The sequence below is a fragment of the Triticum aestivum genome, chromosome 7D (genome assembly GCF_018294505.1).
Source record: "Triticum aestivum cultivar Chinese Spring chromosome 7D, IWGSC CS RefSeq v2.1, whole genome shotgun sequence".
NCBI classification, from domain to species: Eukaryota; Viridiplantae; Streptophyta; class Magnoliopsida; order Poales; family Poaceae; genus Triticum; species Triticum aestivum.
This window is the reverse complement of record NC_057814.1, coordinates 487,031,752-487,055,829: the sequence shown is the minus strand read 5'-3', so window position 1 is coordinate 487,055,829 and position 24,078 is coordinate 487,031,752. Positions and strand designations below refer to the sequence as shown.

The following is a 24,078-nucleotide window of genomic DNA, read 5'->3' as shown; positions in this document are numbered from 1 at the left end:
GGGGGACTTCAAGAATAGTTGTCTGAATATAACACATAGGAAAATTTGGCACACGCCTGGTTCACTTGAGCATCTTCAACGTCAAAAGAATAAGTTTTTACTATTTTTTAATTGGGTGCTCACCTTGTGCGGATGAGCCTGGGCCTACATGTGGATTACCGCTTGATAATACTCTTACACAAACAAGTTTAACTAAATAGAGGTTCGAGTGAGAATTCCTATGGAACGGAGGCATAGAAATTTAGACATCACCATTCTTTAGGCTCCTTTCGTTTGTAGGATTTTTGTAGAAATTGTGAATAAGATTTTTGCGGAAAAAATCTTTTGGAGCTCTTTGGTTTCTAGGAATAGATTCCTATTCCTATGTAGGATAAGAACTAGTCCTTCACATTTCAAAGGGAAAAACATTAACCAAGACTCAATGAAACCATTCCTATCATATACTTCAAATGACATCTCTTCCCTGTAGGAATTGAGCAACATTCCTATCATATGAACCAAAAGATAGTTATGTAAACGGATCGGATAATGCCTTCCTCATATCTTTATCATATGTTTTGTCGGATTTGTAGCGGAGCGGTTAATGACCGGATACGGATTTGAATGTGGATTTTATAGGACTGAGCGAAAACGGACAAAAACGTAATGGGTCATACGTGCAATGAGACATGATTTCATTTCTACTCTGCAAACAATATGAACACAACTTTTTATACAACCGCATAACACAGAGAGTGACAAGGATTTATAGACACAACTCACACCAATACGGCAACAATTTATATGTGACGATTCTAATTAGTGGGCTAGTTCGATATTTGGGCTTGTTGATTGGCCTAAATTTGTCGGATAATCCTATTTGATAGCCTCGGATATTCCACAAAAAATATCGGGTAATCCATATCCGCCGGATATTACCGATACCATATCAACCGAATATCTGGTTGACCAAATTCCATATCCACATCCATATCCGGTGGATTCGTGCAAGTGCATACCATATCTTTTGAGACGGATGCGGATACGGAATCGGAATGGAAATTATGCGTACCATTTACATCCGTACTAAAGAGGCCTTAGATTCAAAGTACGTACTCCCTCTGTTTTTATTTACTTCGCATATTAGCTTTGTCTCTGGTCAAACTTTCTAAATTTTGACCAAGTTCATACAGAAAACAATTAACATCCACGATACCAAGTCAATACCATTAGAATCATCATTCAATATATTTTCATACCATATATATTTTTTGTTGTGAAAGTTTAGATTGTTATCGATAAATTTGGTCAAACTTTATAAAGTTTGACTTAGGTCAAAGCTAATATGCGGAGTAAATAAAAATGGAGGGAGTACAAAAAATCTTTGAAATTCTGACAATCCAAAGATACCCTCAGCAATTATAAGTAACCACAGGGACCTACATGACAAAGCTTCGAAAAGAATATTGAGCCACTCCCCATCCCCTCCCTCGCTTCTTCCCATCACACGCTCCATTTCCAAGGAAAACAGAGCACAGAAAAAGAAGGGATTTTGATTTGCTCTCGTGCGCCTGCGGCGTCGTCCACAACGCCAATCTGGGCAAGCACTCGATCCTCTACATAAGCGGCTCCCCTCCACCATCCCCTTCCTTTCCTCTTCCGCCTCCCCCTCCTGGCCGCCGCCTTTGCCCCCCCTCCCGCTGCCGCGGCGCCGCCGCCGCCGGACGCATCCGATTCTCCCGCCGCCGCCGCCGCTCCCGTTCTTGGCCGCCGCCCCCTCGTCAGCAATCTCGGACATTCGTCTTCGAGGTATGAGCTTTTTCGCCATCCAGTGATGACCTCTGCGAATTTTCGGTACGCCGTGTGCGCACCACCTAGATCCGGCCCTGGGCTGGCGAGGGCCGTGAATTGATCCTTGCTGCCGGTTACACGGTTCGGTGTGTCGTGTAGTTGTTCGGTCTGTTATTATTATTTTATGGTGAGATACTGTTCACAGATCACCTTTGTTGAGCTGCATAGGTTTTGCGTGGAAATGGAATTCGCGTTTTGGATTCCTAGTTTTTGTGTGTGTGTGTTGGGAATATCTCTGCAATGTTTTGCTGGTGACATACCATCCGTAGGGCAGAAAAACCATAGGTGTAAACGATATTCTTGGAATAAGAACATCTGTGTAAAGAGATTAAAATCAAGCTTTTGCATTTACAGTTATCCTGTTTGCACCGCCTTTTCTGTTTGGAGTTGCAAGTAGTAACTAACATCCCATTTGACCGTTCCTGTTGGGTGAATCTTCGAATGATCCTCAATTTGAGCTTCCAAAGTGATTAGGTCATTAGGCATCTCTGTTTCATGTTTAAGTGTGCAGAATTTCTTCAGTTTGACTATTAGCTGAAACCAGATTCCATTTTGCTTGTTGGGTTGAGAAGAAAGTAGAATATTCCTGTCCTATGCGTTTTGCAGGTGCCTTAGGTGTAAAGTGTCCCTATATAGTACTACAACAGTGCAGTTGCATCAAGTCATCTCTTGCAGATATATGCTGTTTCTTTTCTCGCCTTTTTCCAGTCATTACGACATGGTACTGATATTCTTCTTCTGTTGTTAAGTAACTGCCAGCAGTGACTACTCCCCATACTAGGCAAATTGATTTGTGTTTTTCTATTGTGCTATTAGATGACTAGATTCTTGCTGTTTCATTTAATCGTTTTATATAGTACCATTTCACTTTGGTCGATGAAAATCAGTTTTGGAATTCTATTCTTTTTAATACACAGCCGGAATTTTTCTCTATGTACTTAATACTCCCTCCGTTGCTAAATATAAGTCTTTTTAGAGACTCCAATAAGGGACTACATACGGAGCAAAATGAATGAATATACACTCTAAAATATGTCTATATACATCCGTATGTAGTTTGTATTGAAATCTCTAAAAAGACATTTAGAACTGGAGGGAGTAATTGAAATGCTTGCTATTCAGTAAGAGGGGTAATACTTTCGATTCCTTAAGTTTAGACCAGATTTCATAGACCTACGATTCGAGTTCTCTTTCTTTTCGAAATGACATGCAATTCAAATTGTTGTCTTGTCCCTATCTTATAACAAAAGTTGGCATTATGTCTCAGGTGGTAGCGTTACATGATTGAACAGTACCCTACAGTACTTCCCAGACTAATTTGGTAATTTTATTTCAGCTGTATATCAATTGAGTTTGTGCATTATGTCGACTCATGAGCATTGATTGACCATTTTCCTTTCCTTCTCTGCAGCTGTGATTCACTTGGCCAGATAAAACCCTGGTGTGATTCCTCTGAAGTTTAGCATTGTCTCTGCTTTGAGAAGAAATAACTTCATCTCTACGTAGAGCACTGGAAGATGGATCGTAGAGATACTTCAGGGTTTGTCAGCGGTGGTTGCAAAGATAACATGTACTGCTAAATGCCTTAGGTTTTCTAACTTGGTAGTTCGTTGACCATTATTTAACCCGGAAGTGAGGCAAGCTTGGTCACTGATAACAATGGATCCCAGGCCTGGGCAGTCAGCATTTACTATAAGTTTCTCAAATCCAAGGGCCATTGTGAGCAAGTTCCCTGTCGTCCCAGTAGCCAGTCACCCCACAGACAGTAATAGTCAACTTGATGGGCAAGCTCACGGTTATCTGTACAACCAACCAAGAGGAACCAAGAGGAAGTTTGATGGCTTGTCGCTTGGTCTGGGCAACTCATCAAACTCAGATTCCAGCAAGCAAAGTATGCGTGCTGGCTGCACCATATCTTCTCCTAAGGGTAGTGATGAAGGTTCTTCTGTTGATTTGGGCTTAAATTATCTTACGCTGGGCAGTGAAGGTACTTCCAGGCTGGATAAGCAGGCTAGTGATTTTAAGAGAACTTCGGCGAAAGCTGGGCTGGATCTTGAGTTATCTTTGTCTGTTGGACCATGTCAATCTGCTATTACTGGACAAGACCTAACTTCAGCAACCAAACAGAACAGCACATTTCTGCAGCCATACATTATGGACTTAGTCCCAAGAGTTGACGAAGGTTCTACATCTCTTCGTCGACCGTCTGGTGGTCAGTTCCTTTCTTTCCTTAATAAGACTGCAATGATGACTGGGTTTTCTCTGAGGCAAGTTTTATCAGGCAGCTCTAACCAGAGTCAGGGTCCAGCTTCAATGCCAACATTGCTCCAACTACAAGAAAGTCCAGCGACCTGTACTTCCGGGTCTGTTAGTCCACAACATCGCATCAGCAGCACAAAAGTTTGTTCATATCCAGGATGTAGAAAAGGGGCCAGAGGTTCGTCAGGGCGCTGCATTGCACATGGTGGGGGGAGAAGGTGCCGTAAAGAGGGATGCAACAAAGGCGCCGAGGGCAAGACCATCTTCTGTAAAGCTCATGGAGGGGGACGGCGCTGCGGGCACCTTGGGTGCACCAAGAGCGCTGAAGGCCGCACTGATTACTGCATAGGCCATGGTGGTGGTCGGCGTTGTATCCATGACGGCTGCAGAAGAGCGGCAAGAGGGAAATCTGGCCGCTGTATCAAACATGGTGGTGGGAAAAGGTGTCAACAGGAGAACTGCACAAAGAGCGCGGAAGGGCGTTCAGGCTTATGCATTGCCCATGGAGGCGGACCTCGCTGTCAGCATGCTGGTTGCACGAAGGGCGCCCAGGGAAGTACTGATTTCTGCAAATCGCATGGTGGTGGCAGAAGATGCACGCACCCTGACTGTACAAAGGGTGCTGAGGGAAGCACGCCATTCTGCAAAGGGCATGGAGGAGGCAAACGTTGTTCGGCTCAAGGCTGCACAAAATGTGTGCACGGAGGTACACAGTTCTGCGTTGCGCATGGAGGTGGCAAGAGGTGTGTGGTGGAAGGATGCACCAAGAGCGCTCGAGGTCGTACCGATCGCTGCGTTGGTCATGGTGGGGGCAAGAGGTGCATATCTGCTGGGTGTGATAAGAGCGCACAGGGAAGCACCGACTTCTGCAAGGCACACGGCGGGGGCAAACGCTGCACGTGGGGCCACCCAGGGTCCGACCTCGGAGCTGGCAGTCCTCCCTGTGACCGCCTTGCAAGAGGCAAGAAAGGCATGTGCGTTCATCACAACCCGCTGCTGGATGATGACCGTATCCACGGTGGCCGAACGCTGGCCGCTTTCAGCATTACAAGCAGCGCTGCTTCCCTTGATCGTCGGAGCCACCCTGCAAACTCCGAAACCAGCAGGCGCAGCATCTCCATGCTTCCAGTGGAGGCTCCCGGTCGTGCGCCTCTTCCCGAGGGCCGGGTGCACGGCGGTAACATCGTGTCAATGTTTGCTAATGGTCTGAGCTTCGGGGAGGACTCCAGCAACAACGCTGAGGCCAGTACCTCGGCGCCTCGCAGCTCCAAACCTGCCAAGGAATTCAGCGCCTCTGGTCGCAGCAGCTGGCTCTAGCGCCCAAGGCTTTCCTCCTGCCCGACATCCGTTTCGACACGGTTCGTTTCGTCTGGCAAGTATCTCCTGCTCCTGTCCTATGGTGTGAAGAAGGCTGCGGTATGATTGTGTGAAGTGTTGTCTTACTTATGGATTTGTATGTATTAACTACCCCTCTGTAAGATAGATATAAATAAAAAGGGGTTGGGTGTGGAAGTGTTAATTAATGTTAGGTCTTGTGTTGAAGAAGGTGACCTTCTGGATCCTTCTTCTGTTCCAAAAAAAAAGTTGTGTGTGTAGTACAGTGGTCTGTTACAGTTATGCATGAAGAAATTAGTCATGTGTGAGGTTCCTCCCATCAGTTGGTTCGCCTATGGAACATTTGGTTGTAGTAAATATTGAAGTTGCCATGCTGTTGTATACAAACATATATTGTGTGTGTGTAAAGTTGGTTTTGTCCCATCTGAACAATAAGAAAGTTATGGTTGTGATGGTTGCTGTATCTCCCATCCTCTGTGCCAGGGCTAGTGATTTTATCCTGCATGCATAAGGCTTCTCAGTTCTCTGATTCCCTCAAGGCAGAGGCTGAATGTTTACTTCTCACAAGATATTCCATTATATTATACTCCCTGTGTTCCAAATTACTTGTCGTGGTTTTAGTTCGAGTTCCAAATTACTTGTCGTGGTTTTAGTTCAAATTTGAACTAAAACCATGACAAGTAATTTGGAACGGAGGGAGTATAAAAGAAATATATTGAGATGTGTAGATGTACATGTTTTTTTAACGAGAGAAAAAATATGGCCTTTATTAAACATCAAAAGTAGCTTGCCAACACGACTGAGGATCGTAAGGCTCATGTTTTCAGCTGAAGCTTAGCTTTGCAAGAGGAGGGCAAGAAAGGCATGATCTTTTCCAGATTGCCTGCATTTTCTCTTGTGTTGTATTCTCTCCCCCCTTCACAAATATGAGATGTTCTAACTTTTTTGTGAATCAAACGTATATAGACACATATTGAGTGTGTTTGTTCACTCATTTCAATTTGTATGTAGTCCATATTAAAATATCCAAAACATCTTAATACTTGTGAATAGAGGGAGCACTTCTTTTTTTGCGTGAGAACTTTCCGATCTATTCATAATCAATTATGGCGGTACGAAGAAGACTAGATGTAATAAAAATCCTAACTAGGTCCATGGACCATCTAGTGATGACTACGAACATTGGAGCAAGCCGAAGACACGCCGCCATCATCGCTCTTGCATCACCGGAGCCGAACAAACCTTGTTGCAGTAGACAGTCAAACAATCATCGTACTAAGGCCCCAAAGGAACAGAAGCTCAAAAGATGCATGGTTATGGCCATTACGATGTTCAATCTTTTTATACGAACTTGTGTCCCTGAATTGTTGCCGGCATCTCATCCGTACCTTGATTTCCATTGTGCCCTACTCAAAACCTATGTGGCCTCAAAATGCCCGCTTAGTGTGATAACTCGAAAAGAAAATGTTGCTAGTTTTTGGCTGAGTACATATGACACAATATTACTGTAACCTATAGTCTTTCAGATTGTGATTTGGAGTATTATGTCCTCTTTAGTTGTTTGGATCGTCAGTTGTTGGTTCAGGAATAGCTCCTCTGCTCACTCAGGTTTTGGATTATTTGCTGTCAAGTTAAATAGTATTATGGACACAGCTCTTATGATACCGAGCTCATATGAGCTTGGATGAACAGTAAAACCAAAATAAAATGATTGTGTGAAACATTAACAAATGTTTTCATAGCTTGTAAAATTTCATCATCATATAACATTCGTGGAAAATGTGGCAAAAAAACCAATGCTCCAAAATGTTACTTTCAAACGCATTTTGCAGCATCATTTTGTTTATTTTTTGCCACGTTTTTCACGAATGTCTCCCGACGATGAAATTTTACAAGCTATCAAAAAAAAATGTCTGTGCGCGCACACAAAAATCAGAACCTTTTTTATTTTACTGTTCACCCAAGCTCGGGATTAGAACAGCACTTTCGACAGTATTGGTATTAATAACCACGCCATGGTACATATTTTTTTAAACCCCACCAAACACTGTACGTCTAACGCGTATCTATATCATGCCAAAAGCCGAGAGGCCAGCCAGTACATAGTCCTGCAATAACAATACTAATATATACTGTGAACTTCACATAGGTATCAGGTGATACCAGCCCTTATATGCTACCATGATATCAACTTTAAAAATTCAAATTTAAATTTGTCAAAAAATTCTGAAAGAAATCATGGATGTTGATGACATATATGTCGACAACCCCTAAAAAAATCAGATCAAAATTCGACATACACAAAGAGAAACAAAAAAGACAAATTCAGATGTGAATGACACTATTCATGATGAATTTGTCTTTTTTGTTTCTTCATGTATATTTTGAATTTTGATCTGATTTTTTTAGGGGTTGTCGACATATATGTCATGAACATCCATGATTTTTTCAGAATTTTTTGACAAGTTTAAATGTGAATTTTTAAAGTTGGTGTCATGGTAGCATATAAGGACTGATATCATCTGATACTTTCCGATCAGTCATCACATGATACTGCAGTGGGATCCAATGCTCACCACTGCCTCACTCACTCACTGGCATCCCCTCCGAGGAAAAGAAAAACATAATTCAAAAGAAGAGTTGGCACATCCTGAAAGTCCTACTTCTCCTTTTACTCCCTGATATTATACTCTTTGCAGAAAAGATGGATCAAAAGTTGCAAGGGGAGAAAGGACGGCGAGAGAATAAAGGGCTGCCCACTACTGAAGCAGGCCTAGGCCTGTTCTCTTTTTTTCTTACAGAGATGATGATGAGATGAACGATTGTTTAAGATACGATTGCTTCAGCAACGACACATCATGCTTTTGTAAAAAAAAAATCACGACTCATCATGCTTATTACACGTGGATCCAAAAGGACACAAGTACAACAATTATTGGAGGTAAAATCATCTGACCATGCTGGTCCATTAACCTTTTGCAGTCCCCTAGTTCATATAATAATTGGTACTCCCTCTTTAAAGAAATATAAGAGTGTTTAGACCACTACTTTACTTTACGGAGAGAGTACATGGCAGCTTAGCAGTATGAAAGGCATTGAAAGTCTCAGTATTATTCAGAGTATGGTTTTGTGGTTTCCATGATTTTAAGAACAGCCTCGAGTTCATATCCATGATTTCAAAATTCAGACTAGAGAATTCTAGTGGTTCTGAAGTCTAGTGCTCCCTTCGATACGAATTAATTGACGCAGCTCCTATACAATTTATGAGGAAACATTGTACAGAGGCTCCGGAGGGGGTAGAAAAGCAGGTGCCTTGAGTGCAACATGTAATTATGTCTGAGATCCACTACTTACTGGGGAAGAAACGACGAACAATGGTTTCTTAATCCTGTCAGCCTGGCAGTTCAATGGACACCACGTCCACCAGGCCGTCAGAAAAAGAAAAGATAAAAGCATCTCACGTGTCCAAGTCCATTTTTTCTTGGCACTTGGCATGGTAAAATTTTGATAGGTTGCAGAGGATGATAAGCTTCATACTGCATTTCTAACGCTAAAATAAATATATATACAGTAAAAATTCAAAACCATGTTCTTTTCACAGGTAAAAGGGGTGAGGGGAACACAAACGAAACTGGTGTGCAGGGAACCATTATTTGAATTTCCATTCTGAGTTTCCCAGTACAAGCAGGCATTCTAACTCCTCATCTTCATTGTACCCTTAACAGATGTGCTATTCTATAATCATCAAGTCACTAAGCCTAAGACAAGAAAATAGCTAGGATAACCGCAGCCGAATAGTGTGCAATCCAACCCCAGGCTCGCATCTCCTGCAAGCATAAATCACAATGTCAAATCAGGTTACCTTCCACCGTAATGATGTGCTATCATCATACACCAAAGGTAAGGAAGAAATAGGCAGTACCAGAATCCAATAGAAAAATTGACTAATACTCCCTCCGTTCCTAAATATAAGTCTTTGGAGAGATTTCACTATAGACCACATACGAAGCAAAATGAATGAATCTACACTCTAAAATGCATCTATATACATCCGTATGTGACTCATAGTAAAATCTCTACAAAGACTTATATTTAGGAACGGAGGGACTAGAAGTATAACAAATACAGTACATCAAATTGGGGATAATTTTTTCTACACAATACCCGGAACCGAGGTGATTTTAATGAGTATAAGTGGCCAACTGTTCTAGTAGGCTAAAGTACCGGAAGCCAATTAATCTAGGATGTTTGGTCAAAAAAATCCCATAAATTATTTGCAGGGGAAGTGTTACAGAGTTCAGAACATGAACTTGCAGATCAATACCTCGTTCAATTATGCACTGCACTCATAACAACAAATTACCTTCGAAGAAAGGAATTGACGGTCATCCAATTTTTTTGCTAGGCATTTATTAGTGCAATGAAATTGGCTTATCCCAACTGGGTAAAGAGGTTCCATAATAATATAAACGGAAGAGAAACCTACTGGCATTTAAATTGTTTTGAAAGCATGCAAGTTAATTTCTTGTCATTGTCTAGTGTCTACTTTATGGAGGATCTCAGTATTTACTGCTCAGCATCTGTTGTCTCTATTTAGTGCAATGGAAGTTCTTCTCTGGACAACATTAGTATCAATCCTGTTTGCCGAAGAACATGTTCGTCCACAACACTGACAGGCCTTGGTTGTTAACAAACATATATTCCAATATTCACAACCTGGATAAGGACGGCAAACAATTGACCGCCACATTCATCCCATGTGTGAATGATGGAACCCCAGCAGACCTCGGGGCGTCACGGCCTTGAATCCTTCCGCCCAAGACAGGGATGGTGTTTTTTTAATTGATTTTCTTAGCTAAGTATCGAATTGTAATACTGATACTGTGATACAGATGCTGGACAGCTGAAAGTGCCATGATCCATGATGCATGGGAGAAATTAAATTGATAGGGCCCCTTTTGTTAAAGACATCATATGAGGTTTGGACTTGAAAGCTATGTCTGATTGACTACTGTACCCTTTTGAGTGGCAATTGATGACTTTGGAACTTTTGATATCCACCTCTAATCTGCTTTGAAGTTCATAAATGTTGAGAAAGTGGATTACTGGAGCAAAGACCTTACTATAATATAAACGAGACAATACAATGAAAACAAAGACTAGTGGGCAAACAAGTAGATGGGCGAGAAGTAAATGCTTACCTTAATTGACAGCAAGGATGCGGGTGCTGATGAAGGTAATAGACCTGAGTAACCGATATCATATGAAATCCTTCCATCTGGATTGAAGAGCCCATAGTGCTTCTCAGTAGGATCTCCATTCTTCAAGTTCTCATTAAACAAGGCAAAGATGTATGCTTTGACTGGTATCTTTGGCTTGAGAGGAGTTCCCTTCCTCAAAAAGAGCCTCTTACGGAGGTTGTAATTGTAAGTCCTTGCATTCTCAACTGATGGTCCTGCTTGATTTTGATCTCCACTAGAAGCCCAGCCAGTCTCTGCCACCCGGACTTCCATGTCATTATAACCAGCAGCCTGCAGAGCAGCGTAAGCTGCATCTATCTGAGCATCAAACATGTTGTCATAGTGCAGACTAGTATTCGGATCAACTACTCCAGGGTTGGGCTGAAAGAGAGCATAATTAATGTCGATCTGCCCCGGATCAGTTAAGTACGCCAAAAAGGGATATGCATTGACATAGAAAGGTGAGCCGATCCGTGAAAACAAGTCCAGCAGCGGTTTCATATACACCATGATTTCTTCCTTGAAAACACATGCAGAGGGCGGATAGGAAGTAGCGAAAACAGCTTCAGAGTGAGGTGTGAAAAGCTCAATTTTGTCATCCAGATGCAGTTTCTTGAGACCATCGTACATATTCTTAACAGCTCCAACGAGCGGAGCGGCCAAGCTCGGATCGCCTCCCAGCACCTCATTCCCCACAGTGATTCCAACAATGCGTGTCTGAGAAATGTAAGGCTGCACGTTCTCATTCAGCCAGTCAATCGCGACGCTCTCATTTGCAGCAAAAGCATTCAGCAACCCATTGTGGACAGCAATGACCAGGTTGAGCCCTGTCCCTTTGAACGCGTCGAGCACAGTGTGATCTTCATTATATATCTTGACATTCCTTATCTTGGACCTCCTGAGGAGCTCCACCACCTTGTCCGGAGACGGGAGGTTGTTCGCTATTCTCCCGTAGTTTATCCCGTATCCCCCGACAAACGCGTCAGCGGGTCGATTGTGACGATGACCTGGTAAACAGCAAGCACCAACAGTCAAATCTCAGTTTGTGACACCAGAGCCGGTGGTAATTTTGTTGCAAAAGCCTTGCTCAAGTAGACAATAAACTTGATGTATGAATTCTATGATCTAGACAAAACAACACTGAATTGAATTGGATAAAAAAACACGGCGTACCATGTGAGGGGGACGTGAGGAGGAGGCAACAGAAGAGCAGCAGCATCCAGTGAGCGCACCGGCGCCGACCCATGACCACCGTCATAGCAGGCCCGCCGCAATTGGCCGATCCGGAGCAAGAACGAAGCAGAAGACGGGCACCAGAGTGACAAGCAGCGTCAGAAGGGCAGGCAAGCCGTGCCGTGCTCGGCAATTTGGTTCCAGGCCGTGGCATGGAGTCGGGGCGGCAACTTCCATAGACGGGCTGGGGCGGCCACTCCGAGGCCGGGCACCGGCGGCTGCTCCCCCCTGGCCCCCGAGCAATCTTGGCAGCCTTCCTCCTCACCGGCACCGGCGCCGCAGTAGCACAGGAGCAGGACGGCGAACTTGCCAAGAACGGAGAAAGAATCCGCAAGAACAACACCAACCAATCCGCCGGAACCCAGTCGAGGGCAAGAAGGAATCTCGGCTGCACCCAGTGGCACGTACCAGGCGCTCCGGCTCTACTCTACTCTAGTCGCACCGGGGAGCAGAGTGCCTAGCCCAGTGCAAGTGGCGCCCTTTTCTCCAGGCGAACATCTGCTTCGGCGGGGGGTTAATAAGGGTTTGTTTGCTTAGCGACGAGGAGATCGGAAAAAGTTGGGAGACGAGACGAGGCGAGGCGGGGCGGGGTGGGACGAGGTGGATTGGCGACCCGACGAAGGGGACGCGGCGGAGGAGGGGACGGAGGGTCACGCCGCCGGCCCCGCGTCGCAGCCCGGATTCGCCACCGCAACGGCCGGGAGGGAGGGGGGAGAGGAAAGAGGGTTTCCGTCCGGGGTGTTTGATTTTTGAAACGGAAGGGGAGGAGGCCAGAGGGGGGTTAACCGGGGCCGGCGGCGGTGGTGGTGTGGTGTGGTGCTCTGTGCGTGCGCGTCTGTCGTGGACGGTGGTGGACGCGTCTACTAGTCCTTTTGCGGGTCTTTTGCAGATTGCCCCTTCGAGTGTGCCGCGCGTCGCATTTCTCATCTGTGGTCGCCTCACATTTCTGAGGATCGGTCAGTCATGCGGTTTTCCCTTTTCTTTTCTTGGGGAATTATGCGTTATTTTTATTTCTCTCCTCTTTTAGAATCTGATTTTTCTGTAATTTTCTAAACACAGTACAATCACAGATGCTCCATGCATGCACATATACTCATAAGCCCGCTTCACCTGTATAATGTTGGCATGGTTTTAGCCTTTTAGGTGAAATGTCTTATGAAATGTGTGCGCTTATGAAGAGGACGTGGGTTCAAACTTCACCAAGAACACGATGTATTTTTGCGGGGAATATTACCGTGATCGGTATTGTTATGTGTACTTACAGAAAGTTGTAAGATGCATATATAATCCCCGATGGGGTCCATTGCTGCGACATGTGGAGCTAGTTGATCATTTCATTATATATTTTTTGTCTAACAGCATTTTACATAAAAAAATAAAGTTGCAACGCGGATGCAACTAGAGCTTACAGTTCGAAGAGAAACAGCGACTTTTTTTGTAATGCTTCTGTCAAAAAATAAAGTACATAGGTAACCAACTCGATGACGTGTTGATCAACTAATTAAAGGTCAGTGATCGTGTGGCCAGTACCACCTTTTTTTCTGTTTCTTTGGTGTTTCTACTTTGTGCTATATGCTCACCTTTTTTTGCAAGGCCTTCTTTTTAGATGTAAGTTGCCATCCCGTGGTGAGGTGGTGCTTTTAAGCTGTGGGCTGTGGTCATCACATTCACACACCTAAAGTTCCTTCTCAACAAGTGGCTTTGCAACTAAAGACTTGCTGATTGGCTTAACATTGAAAAGGATACAAATGAGAAAAAATATATGAATATTCCCGTCCTTTCCCATTCACCAATACAGGACACTTTCTCCAGTGTCTATTGAACCCCAAGAGTTCGTCTTAAAACGTCTTTTCCTAGTAGGATGGGAATTTATTTTATTTTATCGTTTCAAGGAGTATCGTAAAATGTCGATTTGTATATTACAGATACGGCCATAGAGTATAGTGTTCTTTTTTTTCTTTGAAGCGAAAGCTTTATCCATTGAAGATATGCTTACAATCCAATTTGAGGAGCTCATCGATGCAAGTTAAACCGGGATGCCAATCGTCAAACTGTGGGGTGGACATGCATCTTGCCGGCTGAGCTCTTTGGTGAGCAACCAAAATCACAACCTCTCGAGACCTCGGTAGCGGATGCCCTCTTCTCGTTTGTATGTGTTACTCCCTTCGTCCCAAAATTCTTGTCTTATATTTGTCTAGATACGGATGTATCAAGTCACATTTTAGTATTAGATACATTCGTATCTAGACAAATCTAAGATAAGAATTTTGAGACGGAGGGAGTACTTTTTTCTCTAGGGTAGTTCGTGTGCGTGACTGTGATGTCTACGTGGGTAGCCAGGTCATCTTGGGCCCTGTGTACAATCGTGCTTGATGATCGTAGCCTTGTGGACCGGCTTTCCTTTTGCTAATTAACTGGTCAATTCTTCTCTTCGGTAATAAAAATGACAGGTTTTTTCTTTTATCATGTTTCGAAACAAAACAACCTCTCCTACGAGTACCTTTTTGTGCGAAAACATAAAACAGAATATCAGGAGAGCTCGGGGGCGGAACTGAAAAGACGAGAAGCACCACGCGTTTGGTCCTCCGCTCATCCTGCGTATCAGCTGCAGCTGCAGGCCGACCAGTGTAGTGTGGCTGCGTACGTAAGCAGTCGTAGAAACCCTAGCTAGCTAGCTAGTCGACCGGCACAGGCCGGCTGTTTTGTTTGATGCCTTGACAGCGACCATATTCTGCCTTTGCATTTGCACCGTACCGCAACGCAAATAAAGCTTTCGCCACGCCCACACGGTCACGGAGGGAGGACCCGGACGTGACGTCGACACGATCACGTTGGAATCAGCAGTGGCATGGGGCGCGCCCTTTGTGCCAGAGAAAGGGATTCTGGGTCGTCCTCCGCGGTCATGGAGGAAGGTACAGTAGCAGTAGGGAATCAATCATCACGGCGTGATCGTCAAGATGAGGGGGCGGCAAAATTTGTGTTTTTCGCCCTTTTACGAAACTTGTTCGAGATCTGACCCTGCTTTGCAAAAATTTCAGGATCCGACCCTTTTCTTACCGCCAAGGCCCCTTGCGGTAGGGTATAACAGCCTACCTCCAAAGCCCCTGACGGTAGGGTTGCATTTTTTTCTAAGTATGAAACGCAGTGCATGCTCGCACCTACCGCCGGGTACCTCGGCGGTAAGGGTGTACAGGCTACCATCAGTCTGTTTGGCGGTAGAGGTGTTTCCTACCACCAGGGGCCTTGACGGTAAGAAAGGATCAGATCCCGAATTTTTTGCAAAGCAGGATCAGATCTCGAACAAGAAATCTAGCCTGACGGGGCTTCCATCCTCTCCGTGGTGACGGAGAAATGGTCGTGTCTTGTATTTCTTTTGGGATTCATGCGGGTGTGTGGATTTCATTGTCAAGTATTTTTCGTAGATACACATTCTGTAGAATCCTTTTCTAGTCCTACTTTTCAGCTTCTTGAAGCTTCCAAGCTCCTCCATCCGCGTTGGACGCCCCACTACACCAGCTCTCTTGGGAACACTACTGCACACACTGTGATTGGCCGTTGAGACTTGAACATCATCGACCCCATAATCGGACGATCCACCGCTCAAATCACACCCGCCGTGCCGGGCAGATATATAACTTCAAGTCTACAATAATGGCACGGACAAGATTCCCCTTTCTCCAGGCCACGAACGCTGTCACGAAGGCGACGCCGTCTCCCTGCCCTACCCCCAATCAGCTCGTCCCAGCGCGTCAAGGTTAACTTTTATTTAGCACCATGCATGCATGAGGTAGACTATCACTACTAATAATACTCCTGTAATGAGCGTGACACCCTATATTTTGGCCATGCTTTGTTCAAAGGTACCATCAGGCCAGCGCGAAAACGCAATCAGTCAATGCCTTTCTGCATCAGCCGGTCACTCTCATGACTCGGACTCGACTCCTGTCTTTGGGTCTTTGGGAACCAGATCGTCCCCCTTGTTGGTTTTGGTTTTTCCAAGTCGGATGATACGTCGAAATGCGCGGGATCAGACGCGCTTCCACTGAGAAAAGGAGGTCCTTTCCAACAGATTTAGACACACGTAATCAGAGGCATACCTTGGACCAAAAAGGTATTGCTTTATGAAGTTTTATTCAGGCATACGAAAGCCGTGTGGACACCAAATCGGCTGATGCCCAACTGACTCCAGCTCCAGGCCCGGTTGAGAGACCCACAGGAGGGAGATCCTGCAAATGGCACACAACTCAGGACAGGAGCATCCACAAAAATAATATGTAGAAAATACTGGGGTATGCGAGGCCCATGTTTTCTTGTATAAGTCACGTATTGTTTGTTATAAATGGTGCCGTCATCCCAGCAAATAACAAGTGCGAGCGGGTTCAGATAGCAGAGGATGCCCATCTCTAAGAGACAACTGCGTCTTTCCCAGCCACATCGAAGGAAAGCTCTCGCTTGTCCGACCCAAACTCGAAGGTTGGAACCACTTCATCTGCACCAGCAGAGCTGCTCGCCGAATCGACGGAGAAAACAAGATTATCCGTAGAGCTTGATGAGCCAAAGTTGAACTTGGGGATATCTTGGATGTCAGCTGGCAGGCTCCTTTTCGGCGGTGAGAAGAAAGTAGGCGTGGGTGGCGGTTCTGGAAGCGAAACTGAGGTTTTGGTGACAGGGAATGAGAACATGAAACCATTGGTCGCGCTTTTATCCGAGACTGCTGCAGCTGGTGCAGTTGCCACGTCGGGCTTTGAAGGATGCTGCGAGCTGGTCATTTCAGCAACTTCTAGGGTGGCCACTGGGCTCTGAATCTTCAGAGCCGGCTCCTCACAATTGGAGCTACTTGGAGGTTCCTGAACCTGCACAGATGTAAACACAGCTATCTGAGTAAATAAATGTTCATAGTATGGTTCTGCCAGGCATCGCCTATATAAACTGAATCAATCAATGCTAAATGACTACTCCCTCCGTCCCATAATATAAGAGCGTTTTTGACACTAGTGTAGTGTCAAAAACGCTCTTATATTATGGGACGGAGGGAGTAACAAACAGTACCAATACTACATAAAACTTAAACGAGTAGCCTGTAGTCTGAAGAAAACGTTGCAAGGAAACACTATTCAGCTGCATTGCACTAACATAATTCTTCAAGTGTTTCAGCCTAGTTTAAATAGCCATTGGCTATACACAAACATTAGCCAATGGCTGGTGATATATGAATCCCGAATTGTAAACTTCACTAGATGCATTTCACAAATAGTAAGGAGATTATTGCGCTGGAAAAATACATTGAGATATATACCTTCTTCACATTTGAAATTGCCTGATAAGCACTGGCATGCTCATTGAGGCTGTTCTGTCTGGGAGCATTATTAGTGACGGAGTCAGGCATTTTATACGGGCTGCTGATGACAACAGGGGGAATAGTTCTCTTTGCAGTTCGCCTTAGCTCTGGCTTTACTGTAGGGGATGGAATTGTCCTCTCAAGATGCTGGAGTATTTTCTGAGCTGTCTGGCTTGACTTGGGGTGAACAGATACAGCAGCATGCTTGGAAATATTGTCTGCCACTGGTATACGTCCAGTAGTCGAGCCACTTTCTATGGTGCCTTTGCCGTGAGGTCTTTCTAGGGTGAATGTACGTGGAGTATCAGTGCCAACGGCATCTGCATGTACTCTTTCGGAAGAGGTTGATGGTTGCACTCCAAGAACATCATCAGTTGATGTCATTTTATCCTCTAGCATTGCCTATATTTTCAGAAAAGGGGTCAGAACAGATGAATTATGTATGCAAATTATGAGTTGTAAGATAATCCAAACAGTTAATGCCTTCAGACCTCAGCAGTCAGCGCTGAAGTTTTAAAGTAGGAAGTCAGCAGTCAGCACTGAAGGTTTTAAAGATAGCGACAATGTTGTAACCCACTTTCAGTTGCGGATCGTAGTCCAAAACTTATGAGGATATACTGAATGAACTACAGGAATGCAAATGTACTCAATGCAGTCATCTTAGCTTCAGTAGTTATCACAATAGTTCCAATCTTAAATGATCAACTGGGTCACAGTATTGCCAACAATGAATATTGCAATCTGGAACTATACGATTTGGAGTGATTGGTTCGAAGAGTGGATTGTTCTAGGAGTGTATGATCCTAACTCAACCTAGCCTTCTTGTTTGGTATGAGGTATCAGTTGGTCTGCCAATGGCTATTTCATGGCTAAAGTGACAACAGAAGATAAAGAAAATGTCAAGCCATGCCACAAAATGATGGATGATCCCATGATGGACATATCCATCCTAAATGAGCTTATTACTCAAAACTGAATATCAACAAACTAATGAAGCAAAAGAAAAAAGTGATACATCATGGTGAGAAAAAAAAACCATGAGTAATTAAGCAATACCTTACTTCCAACGGAAAAAGGTGTTGAAAGTTGAGGCCGCCCAGATGAGTTACTATAGGTATCAAGATGTCCTGTTCTCTGTAAGCACATACCAATAAACACACAATTACAGCACCAGAAATGTGACACATGGCAGGAATCACATAAAAATCATAACCGGACAGACCTTGACAGATCTTCGGAAAACTGAGCCAGTATATGGTGAGCGAAAGGATGCAGGAGGAAGAGCTCTTCGTTTATTACTTTGTGGTGTAAGGTAGTGGTTTGTATGGTCTCGGACAACTGAACCTGGCCAGCGCACAGGAGAGTCCATGGCCACTTTAGGGAATATTTTTGATGCTGAATTCTCAATTTCAACTCCATGACTCAAAGCTCTGAATTTTCTCTTTTGAGATTCATGTACACTTGCTGAGGTCTGTGCTTCCATATAAGCTCTAGCAAGTTCAATGGGAGAAGTAGCATCATGCACCTAGAAAGCCAATGAAAATCATAAGATCAGATGAACAAGAAATCAGGCAGGAAAAGCGGGTATATTATGATATTTTTTAAATAATTTGCATAAATTTTGCTCCTGCACACCATAGAAATTTACTAGTAGACAAAAAAAATCAATTCAAAATATTGTAGATGAAGAAAACTATAAAGATTTTCATATTGGCAGAGTAGTCAGGAAACTAGTATTATACAGGCATACACATTTGAATTTCACAAACGAAACAGAAGGAACCTGGAAATTGTATTCCATACAGATAAGAAATAACAGGGATAATAGTCTCAGCATTTGTTTAAGGGCCGTTTGTACAGAAATAATTAGGAGATGAAATTGTAGAGATATGATGATCTTACATTTGACTGTGCAAACATATCAGTCCCCCAATTTCGTTCATCTGGCTTTGCAGGTATCACCAGTTTGTTTGAAAATGGTGTAGTTTCAGTTTCTTTCGCAAAAGACTGCGTAGCTCTCTGATGATCGTCATGGAGATCAGGAGTCCTCGAACGCATGATCTCTATCAAACGTTCTGTTTCATCCCTGTAAGGCAAAATAAATAAATCGATTCAGCTGAGATTTCAAATTTCAATGAACAAAACGCAACAGCTGAGTGCTTTTGGTCAAAAGTAAAACTTGAGTGCTTTCAGTCAATAAGAATTAAGGCGGAGACTAGATAACCAATTGGTATATGCTATGGAGCTAGTGGAGAGCTAAAGAGGGTAAGAGACATATTTTTTAAATTTTGAATGATGTGTGTTTACTCCAGTTAAGAAACCCCTGGCAAGATGAAAAGAATAATGAGAGGGAACACTCCAGTAAACACTCTTATAGGCACAACAGAATTCAGAAGACTACGCCACTACAGCGAGCAAAAGACTCCATATAAGAAAGAACAGCAGTATACTAATCTGACAATTGGGAAAATAATTATGAGTACAATCTTAAAGGCCACAATCAAATTACCTATATTACGTAGATTACCCAAAGATGTAATCTAGTATTAGACCAGTAGTAAAATTAGATCTTTATTACCCAGAATCAATTACCCAAGCATTTCATCTATCAGATTAGTTGTAAAAATAGAGTTATTAATGTATTCTTGCTTTTCTCAACTTTATTGACACATGCAAACAACCCATTGCAAAGAATGGCTCTGAACTTCTAACTTGTGTGTGCAACAAACACTAATTACTCTAGGCCTAATAGATAGTAATACTTTGAATTCTGATGCTTTATTGACGTGGAAGAAGCCCCATACATAACAGGAATAGCTTGGCTGACAAGCCAACTCAAAGGAAATACAATCTGGACTCTGAAACAGGTTCTACTCTGAACCTAATAACTAATCTGGACTCTGCACCTAATACGAATCTGAACCTTAATAATTAACTTGTAGCAGTACAGAAATCCTAACCACTTTGGGATGGACCAGGGGGTGATGCGACCGGGGCTAGGGTCCTCCGACCATATGTGGTTCCTCACATAACAGTGTTTCTATTGTTTTCCCCATCTTACAGTTAAGTAAGGGGGTATTTTTAGTTCTGGACAAAAAGGAAATATGGTTTTGGTTTCCCACATTTCCACACTTACAAAAGATCCAGCGAAATATATTTGAAGATTGAATTAAAACAGAGTCTAAAAGTACGCACCACAAAACCTACCTAGAAAATTGCTTCTGCTTGATGATCTTCTCGATTTCAGCAAGTCCACTGCTTCGATTTATGTAATCACCTTCAGGCAGCAGGTTGGCTTCGTTTGAAAACGTTAGGGCCACATTGGTTATAGCATTGGTATTTGGTTCCATAGACTTATTCTGCAGTTTCAGGCAGATCAGAAGTTACAAAAAATCACCAGCAGATACATCATAACTGGAAGTTGAATGTAATACTAGTCCCCAACCATGCTAACAGAGTAAAATCACAAAGTGAACAATTGACCTTGCAGCTCTCAAACAATATATCAGCTCAGAATTACATATATGGTTATCATCTTTCAGTTCCACCAGTACATGCACTTAAAAAGATTAACTGATTCGGGCATTAACCTGATGAGGGAAATGTCAAATGGACTATTTTCTAGTGATCTGGACAGATGAAGGAAAACCATTTGAACATCGGATTCTTTTACTATGAACAGAGCAGAACTTCTACGGTATGCATTGTTATATTAATTTCTTTGCCGTGAAACATCTTTGTGCCACTCATTGAATAGATCACTCTGCACAATACTTGACATGGCCTACAGTTCATTGTAACTGTGGCAGCATGGCATTTGAGACAACGTAAAGAAGTACGCAAAGAAGCTCTATATATAGCAGATTCATTAAGTTATACAAATCATAGGAAGGCAAGCTAATGCATTCAATGCATAATTAAAATGTACCCTGCTTACTTCATGTGTTACTCTGCTCGCTTCATGCGCAACATCCATTGATTCATATTGACCCATCCTATTATCGTCTGCAAACATTACAAGCAGCAACAAGGGATCCACCTTAGACATGTTTTGCAAGAAAAAGAAGGAGCTACTTTTGCATTAATTTATTCGAACAATAACTCTAGATTAACCAACGAGGCAGCAACCATATGAGACAATCCAAATTTTAGATCACATCATAGATTAAATTAAAACAATAATAAATGGTGCAGAGAGGAGCATATTATCCAATACCCAGATCAAGTAAGGAATCGCTTCATCAGTGAACACAGGATGAATTAGTATCCAATAGTGAACTGAACTCGTGGAAACTACTCCGCTTACTGCAGAAATTCTACTACAAATCTACAATGCTGGCTGGACGCTTGCACAAACTTGTACCTACGGCAAGGATTCAGCTCACAAGCTTGACCTCATGCTGACTCGGCAAACCAACCATATTATGCACGTTCCAAGGAGGACAATGGTAACGGTACCAAACCACATCAATCAAATAGATAAAACAAAATGAAGTTCTCAGGCATGAATAAATCAGCTAAAATGGACCGGATCGGCAGGCTATTGCGGTGCTTATACAACCCTAGATTGGTGTCAATCGCGGAACATAACAATGGTGGGGGAGAGGATATGCCTGCGGCGGCGTGGTCACGGGACGCGGCGGGGAAGACGCTGGAGGCCACCGGGGGCTTCGGGAGCCAGCGCCGGGGGCCCAGCCCGTAGGGCGACGCGCGGTGCAGGCCGCGGCGTGGCGGCCGCCTCGAGGGCCCGCCCCCGCCGCCGGACGCGTCCTCCGCCGCCGCCTCGGCCGCCGCGGCGGCCGCCGCCGGGGACTGCCACCGCCGCGCATCCATCATTCCCCCTTCCGCCGCGCCGCCGACCGCTCGCTCTGGTTTGGGGCTGTGGGGCTGTGCCTGTGCGCGCGGCGGCTGCGGGGAGGGCCGGACCGGAGCAGGACTAGTGGACTCTTGTTGCTCTCCGAGAAAGTATTTCTTTTTGTTTTGTTTTCTCGGGATGGAATGGAACTGAAATACTAGAAAGGTCGTGCTAGGGCTTTTCCGATCGAGTATGGAGGGGTCTCAAAGATGGTAGGTTTTCCGTTCCAGAAAAAAGGAATTGTGATTTTTTTCCTTCTTATTATGAAAAATAACGTTTTTCAATGGGCAACAAAATGCAGGACCGCAATGTAATGTAATGTTTCCGAGGGCGAAGCCCATCTCCCGTTATGTCCGCGCGGACAGTCCCAATAAAAAAAAACGTGCACCCAACGGGTTTCCTAAAATTAAGCAAAATGTCTGAACATTTTTCAATGGTCACGCGTGGATGAGAGAAGTGGAGTTGTTTGAACATGTCTGCCATATCAGCCCGACACCGGGCCCATCCCAAACCTTAGTTTGGTCCATGCTCTCTTTCTATTCTATCATCTCCCCTCTGCTCCAATCAACCGAGCAGAGACGAAGCGGGTTTGGGGTGCATTGGGCTAGGGTTCGGGGGAGGAGAGGATAGAATATAGGTGAGAGAGTGGGAACCAAACGAATCTTTTTGTTGGGTTTGCGATAGGGTCGATGTGTCAGGCCAACGCGGCGGACATGCACGAACAACCTTATTTTTCACCCACGTATGGCTAGGTTTGAGATAGTCTGATCTTTTAGCCCAGCTTTAGGGGAGATAGTTTGGCATGTGTTTTTGCATTCGAACGTTCGCGCCAACACATTGGGGGAAACAGGCTTCTCCACTAGAGATGCCCTTGAATATTATACTCCCTCCATAAAAAAGAGCGTTTAGATAACTAAACACTCTTATATTTTCTTACCGAGGGATTAATATTGTACTTGTGTAAAAGTTTGTAATATAAGAAAACAAAGAACTTTTCAAACAGATGTAATACATGGAAAAAAACTTATAGTACGAAGAAATCCTTAGGAAAATTCCTATATTATTTTTTAAGAAAGCCCTTTGAATGAAAAAACACTATGTTTCTTGAACAATAGACACATCATACTCTCTCTCTCTCTCTCCCCTCCACTGGTCATCACCATCTTATGATATTTCAGTTTTGGAAACCCTTTAACAAAATTTGAACAATCTTAAAGGTTTATTATTGCAACAACCAAAACCACAGTTAACCACATTTGTAAGAGAAATGGGAAACATGTTATTACGTCTTCAATAGTATGTGCATTTTGTGTGTAGTGATCTTGAGACACCCACTAGGCGAGTGCACAAAGCAACATTATCACTCAAAATCAACATAGTGAGACACACTAGGGCCTCAACCTGGTTGAGGCTATTAGTGCATAGATCGAGTGTGTCGAGGGTTTAAGATTTAGGGGTTGGGTGTGTTGAACTTAGGACATGCCAACAAAAGTTAGATAAATGAAAGGTATTGAGACTATTAGTACATATATCGAGCGTGTTGGTTAAGACATGTACTCCCTCTATCCGGATCCATAAGGCGTGCACGAGTAGATTCTCAATATGACTAACGAAATGTGTATTATGTGTCGCCAAGAACCCATCCATGCTTTGCAAACTCGGATAGAAAGAGTAGCAAGCTTTGAGTTGGGAAATTGAGTCGATCTCATAGTATTGCATAACTTCAGATATACGACAATGTCGTTCTTTAAAGCAACTTTGGATCAAGCGTTGGTTACCAAGAAGGCTATAGAAAATTATGAACCGGCTATTGGATAACAATTCCAATCCTCGATCAAGCATTGGTTACCCTTTGAAGTGTTCCATCATGGCTGGTAAAAAGTGTAGTATTGAAAACCAAGTTCCGGTCCTAGTGCTTCTGATGCGGAGCATCCTACGGACATCACCATGTCAAGAGTCCGTTTGGCAAGTGACACGTGTGACATCTA

General features: G+C 43.7%; 3 protein-coding genes across 4 annotated transcripts; 1 reads left to right on the top strand and 2 right to left on the bottom strand.

Annotated features, from left to right (window-relative positions):
- Positions 1-1,468: 1,468 nt before the first annotated feature.
- Positions 1,469-5,887, top strand: LOC123170551 (uncharacterized). The gene is made up of 3 exons (XM_044588410.1): positions 1,469-1,788; positions 3,098-3,151; positions 3,242-5,887. The coding sequence occupies exon 3, from the start codon at positions 3,490-3,492 to the stop codon at positions 5,404-5,406; it is 1,917 nt and encodes a 638-aa protein (XP_044444345.1). The 5' UTR covers positions 1,469-1,788; positions 3,098-3,151; positions 3,242-3,489; the 3' UTR covers positions 5,407-5,887.
- A 3,174-nt stretch (positions 5,888-9,061) lies between these two features.
- On the bottom strand, positions 9,062-12,726 carry LOC123163884 (glucan endo-1,3-beta-glucosidase 14). The gene is made up of 3 exons (XM_044581287.1): positions 11,838-12,726; positions 10,626-11,671; positions 9,062-9,251 (listed from the first exon to the last, which is right to left on the bottom strand). The coding sequence occupies exons 1-3, from the start codon at positions 12,049-12,051 to the stop codon at positions 9,183-9,185; spliced, it is 1,329 nt and encodes a 442-aa protein (XP_044437222.1). The 5' UTR covers positions 12,052-12,726; the 3' UTR covers positions 9,062-9,182.
- Positions 12,727-16,165: 3,439 nt separating this feature from the next.
- LOC123165500 (uncharacterized) lies at positions 16,166-22,204 on the bottom strand. 2 transcript variants are annotated; one of them, XM_044583158.1, is made up of 8 exons: positions 21,849-22,204; positions 21,164-21,240; positions 20,443-20,594; positions 19,138-19,321; positions 18,458-18,760; positions 18,292-18,369; positions 17,194-17,637; positions 16,166-16,750 (listed from the first exon to the last, which is right to left on the bottom strand). In XM_044583158.1, exons 1-8 carry the CDS (start codon positions 22,069-22,071, stop codon positions 16,301-16,303), a joined length of 1,911 nt encoding a protein of 636 aa, XP_044439093.1. In that variant the 5' UTR covers positions 22,072-22,204; the 3' UTR covers positions 16,166-16,300. The 2 variants fall into 2 exon arrangements, with proteins under 2 accessions (XP_044439093.1, XP_044439094.1); XM_044583159.1 differs by having other exon boundaries at positions 21,173-21,240; positions 21,849-22,203.
- Between the last annotated feature and the right edge of the window lie 1,874 nt (positions 22,205-24,078).